This window comes from Chiloscyllium plagiosum, chromosome 3 (genome assembly GCF_004010195.1).
Source record: "Chiloscyllium plagiosum isolate BGI_BamShark_2017 chromosome 3, ASM401019v2, whole genome shotgun sequence".
NCBI lineage: Eukaryota > Metazoa > Chordata > Chondrichthyes > Orectolobiformes > Hemiscylliidae > Chiloscyllium > Chiloscyllium plagiosum.
In genome coordinates this window covers 51450069-51473486 of record NC_057712.1, presented here as the reverse complement: position 1 = coordinate 51473486, position 23418 = coordinate 51450069, and the positions used below count along the sequence as shown (strand labels likewise).

General features: G+C 40.2%; 1 protein-coding gene across 4 annotated transcripts in view; it reads right to left on the bottom strand.

Annotated features, from left to right (window-relative positions):
* smap1 (small ArfGAP 1) overlaps positions 1–23418 on the bottom strand; it is a 248777-nt gene that overhangs the window by 4400 nt on the left and 220959 nt on the right. For all 4 annotated transcript variants that reach the window (XM_043681802.1, XM_043681807.1, XM_043681823.1 and 1 more), the window contains 2 exons: positions 17628–17796; positions 4532–4845 (listed from right to left, as the gene is read on the bottom strand). In XM_043681802.1, the coding sequence (XP_043537737.1) occupies positions 4532–4845; positions 17628–17796 (483 nt within the window). The remainder of the gene's footprint in view (positions 1–4531; positions 4846–17627; positions 17797–23418) is intronic.

Here is a 23418-nt window from a genome sequence, read left to right as displayed (position 1 = left end):
AGCGAGCCAGAGAGCGCGGGCAGCGAGCCAGAGAGCGCGGGCGAGCGAGCCAGAGAGCGCGGGCAAGCCAGATTGGGAGCATGTCTGTTTCAGAATGTGTGTGTCCGTGTGTTGGAGTATCTGAGTGTGTCTGTGACTGGAAGAGAGCAAGCATGAGAGCGAGAGTGTGTCTGTGTATCAGAGTGTGTGTGTGTGCATCTGCCTGTGAGTGTGTGAGAGAGAATGTGAGCGTGCGAGAGCGAGACGGAGCGCGCCCAAGAGAGTGTGTGCGTGTCATGCAGTCGGGTCACCTGTAGTGTGTCACTGCAAGGAGTGCAGTGGCAAAGTCTCTCCACATAGTCTATGTTGTAGGTTGATTTCAGCAGGTTTGGAATCCGCAATCCTTTTGAATCTTGCGGGACGTTGCCAAACAGGCAATGCGACAAAACCATATCACATACATACACCGAGAACAAGAAACTGGAGAAACTTGGCATCACCACTCTGGCACCACAGTGGAAAACGTTATCACCACAGGGAAGTCGATCGTCAACTTATTGGACCATGCCCTTCAACTGGAAGAGATTGAAGCTCTTAGCAGGGGTCTCAATTTCTGCCCCACCACCAAAATGGACCCCATGAGTCTTGCAGCAGACATGGAGGAATTCATCAGACAAATGAGACTCCAGGTATTCTTTCAAGATGCTAGCAGTGATCCCAGTAAGCCCACCGAGGAACCAGAACAGTCATCACAGGGATCCGTACAGGAGCAACCAAAGGAGGAGTCAACTTGGACCCCACCGGAGGGCCGCAGCCACAAGGCTGAGCAAAACATCACCCAATCAGAACTCAACACTATGCTACTCTCAAAACTAATCATAACGTTGTCATCAAGCCAGCAGATAAAGGAGGAGCCATCGTCATTCAGAATAGAACAGACTACTGCAAGTAAGTTTACCGACTACTGAACAACCAGGAACACTACAGGCAACTACCAGCCAATCTGATCAAACAGCATACCCGTGAACTAAACACATGGATCAGAACCACTAATTCAGAGTTCCCTACGTGCCCTCATCCCATGTACTTTTCGTGTAGATGACTTCCACTGCCTTCCGAAGATACACAAAGCAAACACACCAGGACATCCCATCGTATCAGGCAATGGGACTCTGTGCAAGAACCTCTCTGATTATGTCGAAGGCAACTTGAAACCAATTGTACAGGGGACCCCCAGCTTCTGTTGCGACACTACAGATTTCTTACAGAAACTCAGCACCAACAGACCATTCAAACCAGGAACATTCCTTGTCACAATGGACGTGTCAGCACTCTACACTAACATCCCCCACAATGACAGCATTGCAGCGACAGCCTCTGTACTCAACACCAACTGCCAATCTCCGAACACCGTCCTACAACTCATCCGCTTTATCCTCGACCACATTTTCACCTTTGACAACCAGTTCTTCATTCAGACACACGTAACAGCCATAGGGACCAAATTTGCACCCCAATATGCCAACATTTTCATGCACATATTCGAACAAGACTTCTTTGCTGCATTATATACCAGATATATTGACAATATTTTCTTCCTCTGGACCCATGGCAGGGAGTCACTGAGAAAAACTACACAGTGATATCAAGGAATTTCATCCCACCATCAAACTCATCACTGATTACTCTCTACTATCTGTTTCATTTTTGGACACATGCATCTCCATTAAGGATGGGTACCGCCACTCGACTGCAAACCCACAGTTAACCTCGCGATGTTACACTTCTCCAGCTTCCACCCGAAACATATTAAAATAGCCATGGACAAGCCCTATACATGAGGAAGAACGTGACGGGCACCTGGAAATACTCAAGGAAGCACTCTTAAGAACGGGGCATGATGCTCAACTCGAGTGCCAGTTCCGATGTGCCACAGCAAGGAACCGTAATGATCTCCTCAGGAGACAGACATGAGCTGCATCCGACAGGGTACCCTTCATTGTCCAGTACATCCCAGGAGCTGAAAAATACCATACAACCTTGTCACTGTAGACGCTGCAAGACGTGTCAGAATGTCGACACGGATACCACCATTATGATTGGGGACACCTCCCACCATGTACGTGGCAGGTACTCATGCAACTCAACCAGCATTGTCTATCTCATTAGCTGCAGGCAAGGATGCCCTGACGCATGGTACATTGACGAGACCGAGCAGAGACTATGGCAACAGATGAATGGACACCGCACAACAATCAACAGACAGGAGTATTCCTTCCCAGTCAGAGAACACTTCAGTGGTCCGGGACATTTGACCTTGGAACTTGAAGTGACCATTTTCCAAGGTGGACTTCAGGACAGGTAACAACGCAAAGTGGCTGAGCAGAGGCTGATAGCCAAGTTCGGTACCCATGAGGATGGCCTCAACCGCGACCTTGGGTTCATGTCACACTACAGGTGACCCCACTGCACCACAGACAGACACACACACTCCTACAAATCCACACACATAAACAAGCTCTCCCACACACTCACTCTCTCAAACTTAAACCCCTTTACACTCACTCACACACACTCTCTCATAGGGACTCATAACCTCCCTTTCTCCCCCCCCCGCCAAATGCATACACACACACACTTAAGTTTGTGGGGTGAATTTGTACTTACAAAATTACATTTTATTTTGCTCAAAAACTGCATGAATTCATCCAAGATTCTGTAAATACATTTTTTAGATTAGAATCATTCTGAACATTGTGGCACAGACAGTCTCATACAAGGCATCTCACACAGGGCACCTCACACCTTCAATGCATTTTCTGGGCCAACATGACACCAACTGTTAAAGTTCACTTGTGAAACTAACTTTAAAAAAATTCTGTGATTTACATATGAAAGAACTGAAACTAACATGTTCATTCTAAAAGATGAGAGACTTCACAAACAATATATATATTTTAGTTACACACTGTAAACTTTTGCTATAAATTCTGTGTCTTATGATCTTATACTCCACAACTACCTGATGAAAGAGCAGTGCTCAAAAAACTAGTGCTTCCAAATAAACCTGTTAGACTATAACCTGGTGTTGTGTGAATTTTAACTTTGTACATCCCAGTCCAACACCGGCATCTTCAAATCAGTATGAGGTTATTCTCATTGGTCCATAGGAAGGTAAAACCGCTGAATTTCCTACCTAAACTCATGCTAATCCAATGCTTATTGACATACAGACACTAGGCAGCACATTATACAATGTGCAATTATGAAATCAATAGCAATGCTCCAAGGGCTCCACATATATGAGCTACTAGATTTTGAACAGAAAAACAAACGTATCTAATTTAAACTCATGTGTTCATGTGCCAAATGCACATTAATTCACAAGTTACACTAATAAAAGAGGTAAGCAATCTTTTAACTTGCTAGGTTTGGGTGTTGGTGACCCTGAAGCACTTATGGGGATGTCATGCAGAACTAGTCTTCCTTGGACCAACTCCAAACATAATACAGTACTGTGTCCCAATGGTTCATTCTATGAATTTTCAGTAGCTAGCCAATTGCTGCCAATTCTCATAACAATGGCTGGTAGGACATAGTGCTGAATGGATACTGGGGAAATGGACACTCCTGCAAGAAAATTTTACTATCATTTTTAATATGCATTAATGATGTTCTCCCAATTTATGACTGATCATTTAATGAGTTCCATTATTTTTGGAAATGCTTTCCAATTCCATTTAGAATCATACAAAAACCTTTCTGATGTGATTAGAGTTTTGGGCACCTGTAAGCATATACACTGTAGTCTAATTGTATGCAGCACTAGAGACACAATGCCTCACCAAGATAAAACAGTTTTAAGTTTATACTGACTGCTCATCAGTGCATCACTGCAGCAGTATTATATCCAAAGACAGAACAGATGGTGACAGGTTTTATCACTCGCCAGTATTGAGTGAGCAATCTCATCCTGTGTAATAGCTGCTGGACTGCGATTAATCTTAGCCCTCCAAGGCACACAAGGGAAAAACTGAAAATGAAAATCAATCACCAGCATTGGATTTCTTCCAGAGGACAGATGACACTATGAAGCTTGCTTATGATCTGGTCAAATTGCTTGGTAACACTCCTTGGCCTTGCTAAGTTTTTCTTTTCATGGGATGTGGATACCACTGGCAAAGTCAATATTTATTTCCAAGTAAGGATGGCAGATGTCCTTCCCTAAAGGACATTGGTGAACCAGATGAATTTAAGGCAAGACTAATACGAAACAAACATTTTCAGTTATAACCTTTGGGAAAATGATTAATGCACACCTCAGGCAGCTAGCTTCAAAAGCACCCTCCTGTGTAATATGGGCATCTTTTAATTGATACAGAAACATCAGTCATCACATGATTTACTGCAGTGGAGAAACAATGTAGCAAATGTCTACAGAAGACACCAGTAAATTAACAAATCAGCGTCACATATTATTGAGAATCAATAATTCTGCTGTAAAAGGACTTCTTGCTCCTTTTGACTAAATCAATAAAGAAACTTCACTGACCTGACTGAGATTCCACTGTGGTTGCTGGCTTTGTTGCACATTGTATGAATTTCCCACCATTCCTGCTTGGGGAGCCACCATATTCTCTGGAACTCGGACAGCACCAGTTTGCACATTACCCATAAATCCATTTGCCATTCCAATGCCAACCACCATCCCTGCTGGCTGGCCCACCATACCCACCGACTGCCCCATCATATTGCCCATCATGCCTGTAGGTGCCGGCATAGGTGTTCCAAGGTTAGGGAAATTTGGATAGCTGGCTGCAGGGTGAGAGACATATGACATCGAAGAAGGTGCCATGAACACAGCAGCTGGAAAGAATAATGCAGTGAAATTACCAAGTGATATCAGGGCATTCTTCACAAAATGCAAATCAACTTCAGGCAGCTATAAAAACATAAATAAATTGTATAAGTCCAAATAACATGCTCTCCACGCTCTGATGCATTATGGCTGCACTTTGTAATGATCTTCAGGTTGTACACTGTAGAAGTAGATGTGGTGTACTTCACATCGTATAGGGAGTAACATGTAAGCATGGATTGGTTAGCTAAGAGGAAGTAGAGATTATGTGCTTTTTGAGCAACATATAAAGCATCTACAAATAATTCTGCAAATGCAAATTCACCACACAGAAAACATTTACAAGGATGTTGCCAGAGTTGGACGCTTTGAGCTATAGGGAGAGTCTGAATAGAACAAATAAAAACAGTACAGGAAGAAGCCCAAAATTACGCCAACACATTTTGCCCTTCCATACTAAAACTGTCTTCACTTCCAGGATCCATATACTTCTATTTCCTTCCTATTCATGTTTTTATCCAGGTGCGTCTTGAATGCTGCTAGTGTGCTTACTTCCACCATCACCTCTGGCAGCGCACTCCAGGCACTCATCACCCTTTGTGTAAAACACTTGCCTTGCACATCTCTTTTAAACAAACCACCCTGAACCCTGCACCTTGAACCTGTGTCCCCTAGTAATTGACCCCTTCTCCCTGGGGGAAAGCTTCATACTTTATACTCTATTCATGCCATTCATAACTGTATAAACTTCATCAGGTTACCCCTCAACTAGGAGTGCATTCCAGTGAAAACACTCCTAGTCTATCCAACCTTTCTTCACAGCAAAAATCACCAAAACCAGGCAACATTCCGGGCAACCTTTTGAAAGCGTTTACATCCGTATGGTAGTGTGGTGACAAGAACTGTACGCGATATTCCAAGTACGGCCTAATGAAAGTTCTGTAAAACTGTAGCATAACTAGTGATAGCTAGCTGGTGTTGTGTGATTTTTAACTTTGTACTTCAACATATTGTCTAGCTATCACCATTGTTAACAGCTAACCCGAGAATGCAACTTTAAAAAAAAGGGTTTTGTGATTTACACATGAAAGAAGTGAAACTATCACTGTATTCTAACAGATGAAAGGTTTAACAGACAATCAATTCTTCAATGTATAATTTCAGTTACATCACACTGCAAATTTTTGCTATAAATTCTGTGTTACGATCGACCCCTCCACAATCACCTGATGAAGGAGCGTCACTCCGAAAGCTAGTGTGCTTCCAATTAAACCTGTTGGACTATAACCTGGTGTTGTGAGATTTTTAACTTTGTACACCCCAGTCCAACACCGGCATCTCCGAATCGAAAGTAAAACCGTTATTGTGAACTGCCTAGAAAATCCTGAACTGGATACCTACATTTCAAAATATTATTTCTGGTGTACAATGTGTGAAATAAAAGTTGTACATTGTAAATATTTAATTAAGCACAAAATGCTAATCTTTTTGTTGGGAGAAACTTTTGCTGGTGAATTGTCTCCTTATCCTAATAACATATACAATGAACTATATTTTGAGATTGCCCAGTTTTCTAAATACACAGACACACTCTTAGTGCATAGAGAACATACATGGGCCAGCATGCTGTATGCACAATCCATCACACGCAGCCCTGTACATTTGGAAACAGAAATTAGGAGCAGTCGGTCATTCAACTCATCAAGCTAGCTCTGCTAATTAATAGAATAATGGCTGACCAGCAAACGCAATCCCCTAATACTGCCCTTGGATGCTGCCTGACCTGCTGTGCTTTTCCAGCAACACATTTTCAGCTCTGATCTCCAGCATCTGCAGTCCTCACTTTCTCCTAATACTGCCCTCCCTATTATCCCTGGATCCCTTTAGCCACAAGAGCAATATCTACCTCCTTCACAAAAACAATGTTTTGACTGCATCCACTTTTTGTGGCAGTGAATTCTACAGGTTCACCACTCTCAGGGTGAAGAAATTTCTCCCCATCTTAGTTAAGGATTTACCCCTTATTGTTAAACTTGGATCCCTGCTTCTGGACTTTCCCACCATCAGAAACATTCTTCCTGAATCTGACTGTTGTGTCTTGTTAAATTTTATAGGCTTAACTGAGATCTTCCCTTATTCTTCTCAATTCCAGTGAATACAATCCTGACTGACTTAATCTCTCCTCATGTGTCAGTCCTGCCATCCCACAAATCAATTTGGTGAACCTCACTGCACTTCCAGTATAGTAAAAACATCCTTCCTCAGATAAGGGAACCAAAACTGTATTTTCACAATGCTCAGTTTCTTTTAGGAAAATTCAGCTTCCGGATGGGACATGTAAAGAGATCATCAATTTAAAGAAGCTCATAAGCTGCAACATTCATTCACTGTCAACAGGAATTTTAACTCCAACTATTCTCAATTCAGCTAATGCTAGGATTCATTGAATGCAGTATCATGAGGATTAGTCTTAAACAACAAGTCGTGAGTAGGGATTTAAACACTTTATAGTGCATTGTTATCCAACTCTTTTTCTTGCCAAAGAATCAATGAGAAAGTTCATTATGAAGCTACCTCAAAATTTACATAACAGCAAATTACTGCAATTCCTGGAAGCCTGAAACGAAGATACAAAATTCTTAGCTGTTCTGGATAGCATTGAGAAGGGAGAAAAACAGTTTACATTTACGGTTGTGACTTATGTTCTTCTTTCTTGGTCATTCAAAGATATTAGTGCTGCATGTGTACACCACCCCTGAATTCAACCTATGGCCAAGCCAAAAATGAGACCACTCAAACTGTTCTTGTGAGAGTTCAATTTGGATTACTTACTTGTGTTTTCTCCTGAAAATATGATTTGGACAGAGAATAATTGAATTTGAGAATGAACAGTTTAGGAATGTTCAACCTGTATTGGTTTGTAGATTACAGTGTGAATAGTGCAAAACATTTCTCACCAGGTATTTTAGTGAATAAAATATTGAAAGAGACTAAAATTACTGAATTGTCTTGTGCACTTCCAAACAAAATCAAGAAATTAGCAAATCACTTTCCCAATTACGATTGCTGATTTGAAATAGTGATACTTAATTTCAATGCCTATTCTCATTTGTAACAATTCTAATGCTACTCTGTGTGGGCAGCCATATAGTGTACAGGGTATCCCACATACAATAATTTGAATCCTCACTCATCAGTTAAAATTATGAACGTGTACCATTTGGTTCCAAACCAGATTTGCAATGTCCAATTGTAGTGATTTTATTCAAATATGTACAATGATCCTGCAGAATGTGGTCAGAATGGATGCTAAAAGGATGCTTCTGCTTGCAGGAGAGATTAAAACTAGTAGACACAATTTACAAATAGGAGGCCACTTATTTAAGATAGAAATAGGAGAAATCTTTTCCAAGTCTGTGAAATTCTCTTCCCCCTCTAGACAGCAGTGGAGGGAGGGTCATATTCCATATAATGGGCAGCCCATTCCATATACGCACCAACTACTGTATGAATAATTTGCCCCTTGTGTCCTTCTTCAATCTTTCCCCTCTCATCTTAAACATATGCCCTTTAGTTTTCAATTCCTCATCCCCGGGAAACAAATTATATGCATTCATCCAATCAATGCCCCTCATGATTTTATACACCTCAATACGGTTGCCCCTCATTCTCCTATGTTCCAATAAATTCCTATCCTGGCCAATGTCTTCCTACAACTCAGATCTACCAGTCCTGGCAATATCCTCATAAATATTCTTTGCACTCTTTCCAGTTTAATTAGGTATTTCCTATAACAGGATGACAAAAACTACACAATACTCAAAGTGCGGCCTCGCACAACTGTAACATAACATCCCAATTCCTATACTTAATGCCTTGACCGATCAATGCCAGCATACTAAATGCCTTCTTCACCGCCCTATTTACCTTTGACGCCACTTCCAAAAGAACTATGTACTTGTTCTCCTAGGCCCCTCTGTACCACAACACTCAAGACCTTATCATTTACTGTATAGGTTCCACTTTGGTTTGATTTTCCAAAGTGCAACACCTCACACTCATCTGTATTGAACTGCATTTGCCAATCTCTCAGCCCACTTCCCCATCTGATTAAGATCCCTCTGAAATTTTGATAACCTTCCTTGCTATTAAGGATACCCCCCAATCTTTTTTAAAAAATCACCTGCAAGCTTACTAATCATATCTTGTACATTCACATCCAGACCATTTATGTAAATAACAAAGGTCCCAGCACTGAGTCCTTTGGAACACCACTAGTTACAGGTGTCCAGTCCAAGAAACAACTTCATTGGTCATTGGCTATTTTAAAATCAAAATTAAGCAATTTTGAATGTTGTAACTGTATCAGTCTCCACCACCTCCTCTGGCAGCTCATTCCATACACACATCATCCTCTGCGTGAAAACATTGCCCCTTAGATTTCTTTTAAATCTTTCCCCCCTCACCTTAAATTTATGCCTCTAGTTTTGGACTCCCCCACGCCAGGGAAAAGACCTCGCTATTCACCCTACCCATGCTCCTCATGATTTTATAAACCTCTCTAAGGTCACCCCTTCAGCTTTTGGTGTTCCAGGGAAAGTAGCTCCAGCCTATTTAGCCTCTCCCTATAGCTCCAGCTTTCCAACCCTGGCAACAACTTTGTAAATTTTCTCTGAATCCTTTCAAGGTGAACAATACCTTTCCTATAGCAGGGAGACTAGAACTGAACGCAGTATTCTAAAAGTCGTCTAACCAATGTCCTGTACAGCCACAATATTACCGCCCAACTCCTATACTCAATTCATTTACCAATAAAGGCTAACATAGCAAATGCCTTCTTCACTATCCTGCCCACCTGAGACTCCACTTTCAAGGAACTATGAACCTGCACTCCAACGTCTCTTTGGTCAGCAGCACTTCCCATGACCTTAATATTAAGTGTGTAAGTCCTGCCCTGATTTGCCTTTCCAAAATGCAGCGCCTCACTTTTATCTAAATTAAACTTCATCTGCCACTCGTTAGCCCATTGGCCCATCTGATCAAGATCCTATTGTACTCCAAGGTAACATTCTTGGCCGTTCACTACACTTCCAATTTTGGTGTCACCTGCAAACTTACTAGCTATACCTCCTAAGTTCACATCCAAATCATTTTTATAAATGATGAAAAGCAATGGGTCCAGCACCAATCCTTGAGGCACACCAATGGGTCACAGGCCTCCAGTCTGAAAAGCAACCCTTCACCACCAACATTTGTCTTCTGCCTTTGAGCCAATTCTGTATCCAAATGGCTAGTTCGCCCTGTATTCCATGTGATCTGACTTTGCCAACCAGTCTACCATGAGGAATCTTGCCTTACTGAAGCCCATACAGTTCACATCCGCCGCCCACATCAATTCCTTAAAAAAAATCAAGTTAGTGAGACACTATGTCTCACGCTAAAGCCATGTTGACTATCCCTAATTAGTCCTTACCTTTCCAAATACATGTAAATTCTGTCCCTCAGGATTCTTTCCAACAATTTGCACACCAAGCATGTCAGGCTCACTGGTCTGGCTTTTCCTTACCACCTTTCTCATATAGTGGTACCACGTTAGCCAATGCCCAAGTCTTCAGGCACCTCACCTGTGACTATCGATGATACAAATATCTCCGCAAAGGCCCAACAATCACTTCCCTAGATTCCTACAGATTTCTAGGGTACACCGGATCAGGTCTTGGGGACTTATGGGCCTTTATACGTTTTAAGATATCGAGCACCTCTTGCTCTGAAATATAGACATTTTTCAAGATGACACCATCTATTTCCCCACATTCTGGATCTTCCATGTCCTTTTCTACCGTAAAGACTGATGTAAAATACTCGTTTAGCTTTTTCCCCAGTTCCTGCGGTTCCACACATAGGCTGATTGCTGATTTTTGAGGGGCCCTATTCTCTCCCTAGTTACCCTTAAAATTTATAAAATTCCTTTGGATTCTCCTTAACCCTGTTTGCCTTCTTGATTTCCCTCTAAGTACACTCCTACTGCCTTTATACTCTAAGGATTCACTTGATCTCTGCTGTCTATACCTGACATATGCTTCCTTTTTTTTAAAGCCAAAACCTCAATTTCACTAGTCATCCAGCATGACAAGAGTATAAAGGCAGTAGGAGTATACTTAAGAGGGAAATCAGGAGGGCAAAAAGGGGACATGAGATAGCTTTGGCAAATATTTTATAAATGCATCAAGGACAATAGGGTAACTAGGGAGAGAATAGGGCCCCTCAAAAATCAGTAAGGTAGCCAACATGTGGAACCGCAGGAGATGGGGATTTATGAACTATTTAGATGAGCACTTGAAATTCAATACTGCAGGGGTGGCCTGTTCTTGGCCAAAATAAGGTGGCCCATGTCTGTTAAAACAAAATGGCAGACGAAACTAAGCAAAACAGCCTGCTCTCACACACCGTAAAACAATACCATTGAACAAACCACTCCAAGGACAGTAAAAAGGATCCAGCCTGTTCCCATCCAAAACATTCTAACAAGACGACCTAAGGTCCAATAAATGAGTAACTCTTGCCACCTTAGTTGAAAGGGTAACTGTCCCAGTAAATGAACAGATACCAAGTGCCAGATGCAGCCTATTAGCCCACTAAAACAGCTGTGTGTGCAAAGCTAAAGTTATCTTATAGTATTTTGTTTCTTGAAATAACTTAGAATATGAAGAAAAAAGTTCTAGTAAGGAATCTTAGCATTGCTTAGGGGTGGCACGGTGGCACAGTGATTAGCACTGCTGCCTCAGCGCCAGAGACCCGGGTTCAATTCCTGCCTCAGGCAACTGTCTGTGTGGAATTGGCACATTCTTCCAGTGTCTGTGTGGGTTTCCTCCGGGTGCTCCGGTTTCCTCCCACAGTCCAAAAATGTGTAGTTTAGGTGAATTGCCCGAAGTGTTAGGTGAAGGGGTAAAGGCAGGGGAATGGTTGCTCTTCGGAGGGTCGGTGTGCACTTGTTGGGCAGAAGGGCCTGTTTCCACACTAAGTAATCTAATCTAATCTAATCATAAGGGTATTTTTCAGCATAAAAAAAATGCATATAATCAAAGCATTAAAACAAAACATTTAAACGTAGAAGTGAAAATTAGTTAGCTTTAGAAAATTACTTCTCTTATACCCAGAACAAAATAAAATAAATTTAATAAATAAAACAAATAAAACAAACAAAATAAATTGCTCACAACCCATTAATCACAAAGTGCTAATAGTAGGGAAGACTGAATTACTACAATTTATAACTAACTTTAACATAAATTGATATTACAAATCTATAGCAAAAAGTCAGTCAAAACTAACTGTCTTTTGTTTTTTCTTCATATATAATTCGGACAGTGGGAAGTGTAAGAGGAGTAATTAAATTTGCTAAAATGGAATACAATGAATAACAGAATTCAAGCTCTCCCTAGAGATAAGCTAGCCTGATAAAAACCCAGAGGAGCATAGTAAGCAACTTTAGAATGCACATGAATTAGATGCAAAGAAAGATCCCAATGCCTGGAGATCACAGTGTCTGCTAAACACCGTGAGATACATGGGAACCGAGGGTGTCTATAGGAATGGCCATCATTGATTAGGTATCACATACTGAAAATGTGTTGCTGGAAAAGTCAGGCAGCATCCAAGGAACAGGAGAATCGACGTTTCGGGCACAAGCCCTTCTTCAGGAATCACATAGGATTGCATAAACGATGAAAGAGGGAGGAACATAGTGATCACATTGTTAACAGAAAATGCTTTTTATTGTAAAATCAGTTTGTCATTGATTTAGCTTTCAATCTGAGCGAAAGATTAAAGAAAAAAATAATTTCTCATGTCAAAGCCAGATTCGGGGAAGATTCCTTCGTCCTTTCCCTGCATTGACTGGTTTCTGCTTGAATACAGACATGCCAGATGTCTGCCTCCTGAGTCTTCAATCCCGGTTAGGGGAATACCCTTCTACACATAACATACAAGGCTCCGTGCCAAGTGCTGGGAAATGGGTTTAGCCAAGATGATATTTGATGACTGGAGCAATTATGATGGACAAAAGGGTTTCTTTCCAGTTTGTAAAACTTCTTGGATTATGACACATTAATTTGCTCTATTTTTTTTTCTATCCACATTAATAGAACATAGAAATAATACAGCACAGAAGGGCGCTAGTCAAAGGACAGTGTTCTTTAAAGCTTATCTGCTTGCACTGCTACCTTTAGGGACATGCGCACTTATGTGCCAAGATCTCTCACTTCATCTAGTGTATTCTCATTTATTGTGCATTCCTATTTACTGGTTGACTTCCCTAAACTGATTACTTCAAACTTATCAGAATTGAACTCCATCTGCCACTTTTCTACCCAAATCCACCAACCCATCTACATCATTTTGGAGCTTACCGCTCTCCATTCTCCAGCCAATTTTTAGGTTGTCTGCAAACTACCAACTTGTGGCCTCCATGTTTGAGTCCAAATCATTAATGTACAAAATGAACAGCAGTGGTCCCAACAGAGCCCTGTGGAACACAGGTTTAAACAGCTTTCCATTTGCAAAGGCAGCCATTTACCAATACCTTATGTTTCCTGTTACTAAGCCAACTCTGGATCCAATTCGACACATTATCCTGAATTCCATGGGTTTTTACTTTTTTGACCAGTCTGCCATGTGGGACCTTATCAAATGCCTTACTAAAATCCATGGAGACAACATCCACCACCGTCATCAATCCTCCTGGTCACTTCCTCAAATAATTCAATCAAATTTGTAAGGCATGACCTTCCCTTAATAAAGCCATGCTGACTAGTGCATGCCTAAGTGACAGTTCATCCAATCTCTCAGGATTGATTTTAACAATTTGCCCACCACAGAAGATTACTGGCCTATAATTGTTTAACATTTTGCCAATTGCTTCAACTTCGTGTCATCTCATTTTTGATCATTCCATCAACAGTTTCTCTCTGCAAACTCTGTTCAGACACACCATGATTTTAAGCACCTCTTTCAAATCTCCTCTTAACCTTCTCAAGGTGAACAGTCATAATTTCTGCAATAGAGGGGTGACCTCCCAGTGGTTTATAAAATCATGAGGGGCATGGATAGCATAAATAGACAAAGTCTTTTCCCTGGGGTGGGGGTGTACAGAACTGGAAGGCAAAGGCTTAGGGTGAGAGGGGAAAGGTATAAGGGGGACCTGGAGGCAACTTTTTTACGCAGAGGGTGATGCATGTATGGAGTGAGCTGCCAAAGGAAATGATGGAGGCTGGTACAATTGCAACATATCTGGTCAGCATGGACGAGTTGGACCAAACGGTCTGTTTCCGTGCTGTTCATCTCTATGACTTCATTTTCTTTGTATCCTTTTAAAGCAACAGAACTATATTTTCATTCCTCCAGCACATTATCCATGTCCAGTGAAGATTGTAAATTTCCTCCCTGACCATCTAACATCCTAGCAAACAATCCATCCAGTCCTGATGGTTTATCCACTTTCAAAGATTCCAGTTCCTCTGACACTTATTATTTTGTCTAATATTTCACAATGCTTCTCTTGGATTACTATATCCTTTGAGAATACAGGACAAAGAGTGTATTTAAAATTCTTTCCATATTCTCAAGTTCCCTTCTGGATAGGTCCTACTTTTTCCTTAATTATTGTCATGAAGTTGGTGTGTAAAAATGGTAAAATTGTAAAATGGGGGAAAAGTATTGTGTCATTCATTAAAAGATGGTGTTCTTTTCAGTGCTGAGTTAAAAATGGATGTCTGAACAGCAGTTAAAGTGCAGGTACAAAGATCAAAACATTTTGTATTGAACAGCATTTTTACCAAGTAGTCTTTTCAAATTCAGCTAATTAACTTAAAAAGGCAATTGGAGACTTCGGGTCAATTAAATTTAAATCTGATAGCACTGACAACAGGGGACCAATTAGGCTGTAAAGAAATTAATTTATCTGCATGGGTATAAAGATAGGGGCAATTGGATAGAGAAGAGAGCCAACAGCCATCTGAAGAGAAGAGATGAGAAATCTCCATGCTCTCAGAAAAAAAAACACCTATTCATAAAAGGTCCACAGTATGTTTCGCTAATATTCCTGACATCAAAATTCAATGCAGAGGCGTTCAGAACAGAAAAATTACAGAGAATAAATCCCCAACAGCAGAGAGGAAGAAAAGCATTCCAGAATACATATTCTGTATGAATTTTGAGAACTAAGCTTTAATTTATTGTTTTCTTATTATCTGGATTTATACAAATGGGACCTATGTTATAGAAACAGCATACCAATAGAACTGGTTCAGTTAGGGAACAGGCAGTAGTTATGGAGTAACTGTTCAGTTTGTTAGGAATTCAGTTAATTTGTTCACTGTTGGATTTAGATAAATAACTAGTTATTTGTTAATTCTAGAGTGAATGAAAGGATTTCATTCCATGTAATCATTCCTTTATAACAGATTAGGGGTGTGAGAGATAGGTTATACTCCTTGCCACACTTCTTCATCAGATTACAAGTTAAGATGCTCCTATTTGGGTGTTTTGGTTTTAATCATCAGAGGGATGTCAATCTCACCTTTGTAACACCATCATTTTATTCTTTATATACTGGTAAAACATCGATGGGTTTTTTCCTTTATCTTGCTTGCGAAGAATCGTTTGTGCCCTCTCTTTGATTTCCTTATTTCTTTTTTTAAACTCTATCCCTTTCTTTCTGTACTCTTCTAGGCTATTTGCAGTGTTGAGTTTTTTTGACTACCATAAGCTTTTTTTAAAAAACTTAATTTTTCCCTGTGTTTTAATCCTGGGGATCTAGATTTGGTAGTATCATTCTTATTTGTTGGCAAGGACACATTGACTTTGTAAGGGTCTCACTATTTAGTCCCTTCCACTATTTTACTAGTGATTTATCCTTCAGTAGTCTTCTCCAGTCCATCTCAAACAAAATCACTTAGTTTTGTAAAATTTGCTTTTGCCTAATTTAAAACTTTTACTCCTGATTTATCTCTGTCCTTTACCATAATAATACTAAATATAACCAAACTGTAATTGCTATCCTCAATATGGTGGCCACTATCACTTCATCCGCTTGCTCATCTTCATTTATTGAAACGAAATACAGAATTGCATTTCCTCTCGTTGGGCTTGTCACAGACGGTTTAAAAAAAATTCTGCATGTAGTGCATGAAACCTCACTCTCTATGCTTCTTATATCGTCTGTAACCCAGTTGATATTGGGATGGTTAAAGTCTCCTATTATTATTGCCCATTTATAAGCGCAATTTGTCAACACACATGTTCTCGCTCACTATTTGGGGCTCTGCAGTATATTCCAAGAAATGTGACTGTCTTATTTATTTCTAGGCTCAACCCATAAAGCATCACTTGTTAACCCATTTAATATATTAGCCCTTCTCACAACTATGAATGATTCAATACTGCTATCCTCCCCTCTTTTTCATCATCAACTCTATCCTGCCTGAAAACTCTATTTCCAGGGATATTGCACTGTCAACTTTGCCCTTCCTTTAACCAAATTTTGTTATAGTAACAACAACATGCTGCTATGTGCCTGTGCCCTTAGTTCATCTGCCTTGTTTGTTACACTCCTTGCATTAAAATATAAACAGCTCAATTTCTTTTGCTGGATGCTTTTTAATCCTTGTTTCTTTTGTCTTCCTGAGTCACCGGTTACATTGCCAACTAACATTTTATCTCCCGTAACTTGATCTTAATCTGACCCATTTAAGCCTTCACCTTGGTTCCCAATCCCCTGCCATACTAATTTAAAACCTCCCCAACGGAACTTGCAAAAGCTCCTGTGGCTTCAGGAACAATCTGGAGATTACTACCTTTCAGGTAGATCTCAGACTCCTAAATTATCTGCGTGCAGAACCTCGTTCTACCTGCATTATTGGTACTGATATGGAGTACAAATTGTGGCTATTTACCCTCACCCTCCACCCTTGCAGCACTCTTAACCCCAGTACTGTCCTGAACACAACTGCAGCCTAGAAACCTACATCTGCAACTACCCAGATGATGCAACACTGAGCAGTGGTTGGGGAACAAGCTACACTGGGGGCTCATGTGTACCTGCCTGAACCTCCTTGCAAGTTTGGCAGTTAACTATTTCCCTCAGCACCTGAGATGCAGGGTAACCATTTCTAGAAACATGCTATTCACAAAATTCTCATTTGTTTCATTCTGTCACACTGATCATTGTAGTGGTACAAGGTGTCATTGAAGCTCCAACTCCAAAGCTCAAACAACTCCAATCAACAACAAGATATGAACATGTGGCTGTCCAGGGCAGCATCCCTAATTACCCAGAGGACAGTTAAACATCAATCACATTGCTGTAGGCCAGTCGAGGGGAGGATGGCAGATTTCCTTTCTTAAAGGACATCAGAGTTTGGTTTTTACAACAATCCACAATATTCACATGGTCACCATTAGGCCAGCTTTCTATTGCAGATTTTTATTTAATTCAAATGTTTCAAACCCATGGCCTAGAAGATTAATCTGAGATTATGGATTGTTCATCTAGCCATATTACCACTATGCCATCACCATCCCATAAAGAATCAAGTGTAAGCATTACTTAAACTATTATAACAATGCTCCTGTAATGGAGGATACTCAACATTGAAAGAATTACAGCAATACTCCTTTAAGGTACTGATATGACAAGTTAGAATTCACCATAAAATTAACCATCCTGTTTCTTGTGAACCCAAAATGCACCGCTGGTCAATGCTTAATACATTGAACCATGCCAATACATTACCTGGAGTGCCTTGTTGTTGTTGCATTGTTCCTGTACCATACAGAGATAAGATAGAATCCTTGGACAGTGGCTTCTTAGCAGAGTCCTCCGATTTTGTAGTTGGCTCAGTGAAAAGATCTAGATCTGCTGGTGCAGATAAGGCTCCTCCTGTCGGTTTTGTGGAAATGGGCTGTGAAGAGAATGTCAAAAGTTGCAATGATATAGTCACAGACAGATGTCCTTATCCAATGTAACACAGGAAGGCTGAAGAACATATACCTAAAACATTTTCCAGGATCCCCTTGAGCTGTTGACAATTTCTCAACAGATAGATGCTGCATTTCTTAAATTAGAACATTACAGCGTAGTACAGGCCCTTCAGCCCTCGATGTAGTGCCAACCTATGACTTTACGACTCTATAACCAATCTGAAGCCCATCTAACCTACACTGTTCCATTCTTGTCCATATGCCTATCCAATGACCATTTAAATGCCCTTAAAGTTGGCAAGTTTACTACTGTTGCAGGCAGTGCATTCCACGCCCCTACTACAGAGTAAAGAAACTACTTCTGACATCTGTTCTATATCTATCACCCTTCAATTTAAAGCTATGTCTCCTCGTGCTAGCCATTGCCATCCGAGGAAAAAGGCTCTCACTGTCTAACTCTCTGATTATCTTACGTGTCTCAATTAAGTCACCTCTCAACCTCCTTCTCTCCAACGAAAACAGCCTGAAGTCCCTCAGCCTTTCTTCATAAGACCTTCCCTCCATAATCAGGCAACATTCTAGTAAGTCTTCTCAGCTTCCACAGCCTTCCTATAATGCAGTGACCAGAACTGTACGTAATACTCCAAATGTGGCTGCCCCAGAGTTTTGTATAGCTGCAGCATGATCTCATGGTTCCGAAATTCAATCCCTCTACCAATAAAAGCTAACATACTGTATGCCTACTTAATAACCCTATCAACCTGGGTGGCAACTTTTAAGGATCGATGGACCTGGATACAGATCTCTTTGCTCATGTACACTATCAAGAATCTTGACTTTAGCCCAGGACTCTGCATTCCTGTTACTCCTTCAAAAGTGAATCATCTCATACTTTTCCACATTAAACTCCATTTGCCACCTCTCAATGCAGGTCTGTAGCTTATCTATGTCTCTCTCTAACCTACAACATCCTTCGAAACTCTGACCTTAGTGTCATCCGCAACTCTCCACATAATAATGAGATCTATTTAGGAATGGGGTCAAGAAATCTGGCAGCATTAAAATATACTGCCATGGGATCTCTTTTTCAAAAAAACATCAACATTCAAATGAAGTTATAATAAGGAGGAATTTGTAGGAAATATCCTTAGCAAATAAAGCTATTGCCTGGATGGATAGTCTGTGCATAACACTAACTGGAAGACCAGTAGTGTGCACATTCTCTCCACTTATTGGAACATGAATATTTATATAAAAGTGTTTGTGGATACTACTAAATCTCTAAAGTAATCACAAACACTACTATACTACAGATGGTGCTCACAGTCAACAATAACAGACCATTTGTAAATTCTGGAAATTATAGCTATGAGGATAAGTTGCTGAAAATGAATTCTATTTTTATGCATTTTCTGTTTTTATGTTATTCGAATTGTTCATTGAATGCATTTAAATTATTGCTGTGGATTCAGAATCTTCTACAGCAAATTGACCTAATGCAGTATTACCTTATTAGGGTCGTATAAAAGCAATTTTTATTTCACAAATTGTTGTTCAAAAAGTTATGGATAGGAGATTTGACTAAGTACAAATCATGACAACCCTCATGTACCACATTAAAAGGTGAAAGTTTAAGCAGTAATCAAGTGAATTTCACCATGAACTGGATAATTTATTAATCAGTCAGACACGGTGGCACAGTGGTTAGCACTGCTACCTCACAGCGCCAGAGACCTGAGTTCAATTCCCGCCTCAGGCAACTGTCTGTGTGGAGTTTGCACATTCTCCCCATGTCTGCGTGGGTTTCCTCCGGGTGCTCCGGTTTCCTCCCACAGTCCAAAAATGTGCAGGATAGGTGAATTGGCCATGCTAAATTGCTCGTAGTGTCAGGTAAAGGGGTAAGTGTCAGGGTCTGGGTGGGTTGCTCTTCGGAGGGTCGGTGTGGACTTGTTGGGCCAAAGGGCCTGTTTCCACACTAAGTAATCTAATCTAATCTAATCTAATCAAATCAAATCAAGGGCTTTGGTGCAGCAGCAGTGTCCCTACCACAGAGGGTCAGAAGGCCAAGGTTCAAGTCCCACCTGCTCCAGAGATGAGTGTTAATATTTCAGTACGTGTTGATTATAAAATATCTAGATCTATCAGCCAAGGGCTTTTGTGGTGTAGTAATAGTGTCCCTATCTCTGAACCAGATGGCCCTAGTCCAAGTCCCACCTAGTCTACAGGTGCATTAAAGGATCTCTGAACAGGTCGATTATAAAATAAATAGATCAGCCAAGAAAATCAATTCTGTCAAGTGTACCAAACACTTCAAACAATTCCAGAACAAATATTGTAACTAATTTCAAGAAAAATTGTCATTTTTTAATGGCTCTCATCACATTTTCAACATACCAACCCTCAGTACATAACAAATGCCATTCCCACACCTGACACATGGGAATATTTTAAAGGGCAGTTGATCAAAGTTCTGGCCCAGCATGTTCCTGCAAGGATGAAAGATAAGTATGGCACGATTCTGGAACCTTCGATGACAAGTTATTGAAAGTTTAGTCAAAATGGAAAAAGGTTTAAGAAGCTTAAGTCAAAGAAGATTCTTGAAGAATGCAAAGCAAGCAGAACAAAAAGAAGAAATTAGGAGGGCTAAAAGAAGGCCACAAGATGTCCTTATTAAGAAGGATGCCAAAGGTATTTTACACATATTAGGGGCAAGAAACTAATTACAAATTACTTAAAGACAATGGAGAGAATTTATGCAAGTAGCCAGAGGGAGTGTGAGAGATTCTTACAGAGTACATTGCATCAGTATTCATCTAGGAGAGTAAAATTCAAGAGGGTTATGTTTCTATTCTGGGGCACGTCAATATTAAGATTGGGTCTTGAAAAACATTAAAGTAGTTAAGCCTGATAAGATCTATCCCAGGATACTGGAAGAGATTGCTGGGGCCTTGTCAGAGATCTTTGTATCCTTTTTACCACAGGTGATGTCCCAGAAGACTGTAAAATAACCAAAGTTGTTCTTTTGTTTCAGAAAGAATTTAAGAAACGACAGGTTAGTGAGCCTTACATCAGTGGTCAGAAAATAATGGAAGATTTTTAGGGTCAGGATTTTCTCACATTTGGCAAAGAACTGACTTATAAGGAATAGTCACAGCATGGTTTTCTGCATATTTAAGGCTGAAGTAGAGAGAGAGATTCGTGATTAGTCAGGGAATCACAGGATACAAGGAAATGGCAGGAAAGTGGACATGAGGAATTCCAGATCAGCCACAATTGAATGGTGATGAAAGTTTAAAGGGGTGAAAAGGCCTACTCCTATTTCTATTTTTTAGGGTGTTACTTGCATTGGTGGGAACCTTCGACTGCTGACCATCCATGGCTGGGACAGAGCTAAAATAAATACATGGAAAATGGTGAACAGCACATGTGTATATTTCGAGATGGCAAGAGTAGAAAGGGATGTGCTAGTTTCAAACACTGCCAAAATAATTTCAAATGACATGATGCAAACTGAACTAGATACCTTGCTCATTTAAGACGGAAAACACCTCCACTACAGCATCAAGGTAAATACATAAATGCTAGTTAGAGAAAATTTTGAAGATCAGCTGTCATTTCCAAGTAAGGAGTTACTGACTTTTAACATGGAAAAGCATAACTAGAGTTTATGCATTAAACAAACATAAGTAGTTCACCTCACAAGCAACAGTTCTCGGTCTTTTGGAGGATAAAGCTACAGTATCCCTTTTACCTGATGCCATCAATTTGACAGGATTCAAACTGTGGAAGTAAAAAACAGCACATTTGCAAACTAATTGACATAACAGTATCATATTTTCAAATACGTGAAGATAAACATTAAGCTTCCAGTAAGAATCCTTTTGAGAAGAATCCAGCAGCCTGATCTGATGTGATTAACATAAAATGCCCCTTATTCAAACAATAGACCCAAGTCAGCCATTTTCTAAATAATGAAAATATTCAGTCAAGACAAATGATTTGTGAAGCTTTATCTTCACGTTTTAGGATATGTAAATCATCAAAACAACAGGGAAATGTTGGAAATACGCAATTCAAACCAATTTAACTTCAGTTATACAGATCTCCAGCTTCTGCAGTTCCTTGTTTTAGTTTAGTTCAACTTTGGTGGTGGGAAACAATTCAGTCAAATGGTGAAATATGTGCTCATGAATAACAGGCAGCTTGGATTTCTTAAGGGAAAACCATGCTTAACGGGTTTGGAATTTTTTGCAGAGATAGCAGAGTGGGTTGAAAGACCCAAGATACAGGAGCACAAGTATGCCATTTAGCCTATCCAGTCTGCTGGATAGGTTTATGGGGATAAGGCAGGAACAGGATACTGATTGAGGATGATCATCATAATGAATGGTGGTGCTGGCTCGAAGGGCAGAATGGTCTATTCCTGCACCTATTGTCTATTGCTCAGCCCTTCAATGAGGATTAGCAGATCAGCAAGGATCTCCAGTCCATATTCCGTTCTTTTCACCCATAAGGGATGATTCCCTCACTAATTGAAAGACTATTGATCTCAGCCTTGGATGCACATAATGACCCAGCCTCAACAGCCCTCTGTAGTAAATAATTCCACAGATTCACTACCCTCATAGAACAGATTCTCATCTTTGCCTTAAATGCATAACCAATTATTCTGAAATTATACCCTCTGGTCCTAGACTGTCACAAGGGAAACAACTTCTCTACATCTGTCAGGTTCACTAAGAACCTTGTACGTTCAATAAAGTCTCCTCTTATTCTTCTAAATTCCAATTAGCACAGGCCCAACCTGCTCAGCCTCTTCTCATAAAATAATCCTTACATCTTTCTTCAGGTAAGGACCTAATTCTGTTCACAGCATTCTAGCTGTGGTCTGATTAGTGCCTTGTATAGTTTTATCAAAACTTCCCTACTTTCATACACCATTCCTTTTAAAATCAAGGCCAACATTCAATCTGACTTTCCTCGTACCCAATGAACTTGGATGTTGTTTTTTTGAGATTCATGGACAAGGGTGCCCAAATTCTCTGTTCTATAGTCTTTCACAAATTTAAGAGTTCAATTTCTCAACTCTTCCAGCCAAAGCGCATTATTTCAAATTTTCCCATAATCTATCTTATATCCCTTAGTCATTGTCACCACTTTCTTTCCTAACTATTTTTATGTCATCTGTAAACTCCGTCTTTAGTCTTTAGCCACATTAGTTTCACCAACACCTTTTCAGTAGTGACAGTTATTTCCTCCCCTCCTTTTGCCCTTTACTTATTTTGCAATTTTGTAATTGATATGAAGGTTGTCAATGTAATATACAAGGACCTCCAAAAGGTGTTTGATACAGTATCACACAACACACTTGCGCACAAAGTTAGAGCTCATAGAATAAAAAGAACCGTAACATGGATACTAAACAGGCTGAGTAACAGGGGACAGAGTATTAGTTAATGGATGTTATTTTTTATGTTGGAGGAAGAATTATAGGGAGTCTCCTCAGGGAGATCTGTTTTTTCTGATATGTATGAATGAGCTAGACTTTGGTGTGTATTACACAATTTCGAAGTTTACAAGGGGGCATAGCTTTAAATTAAGGG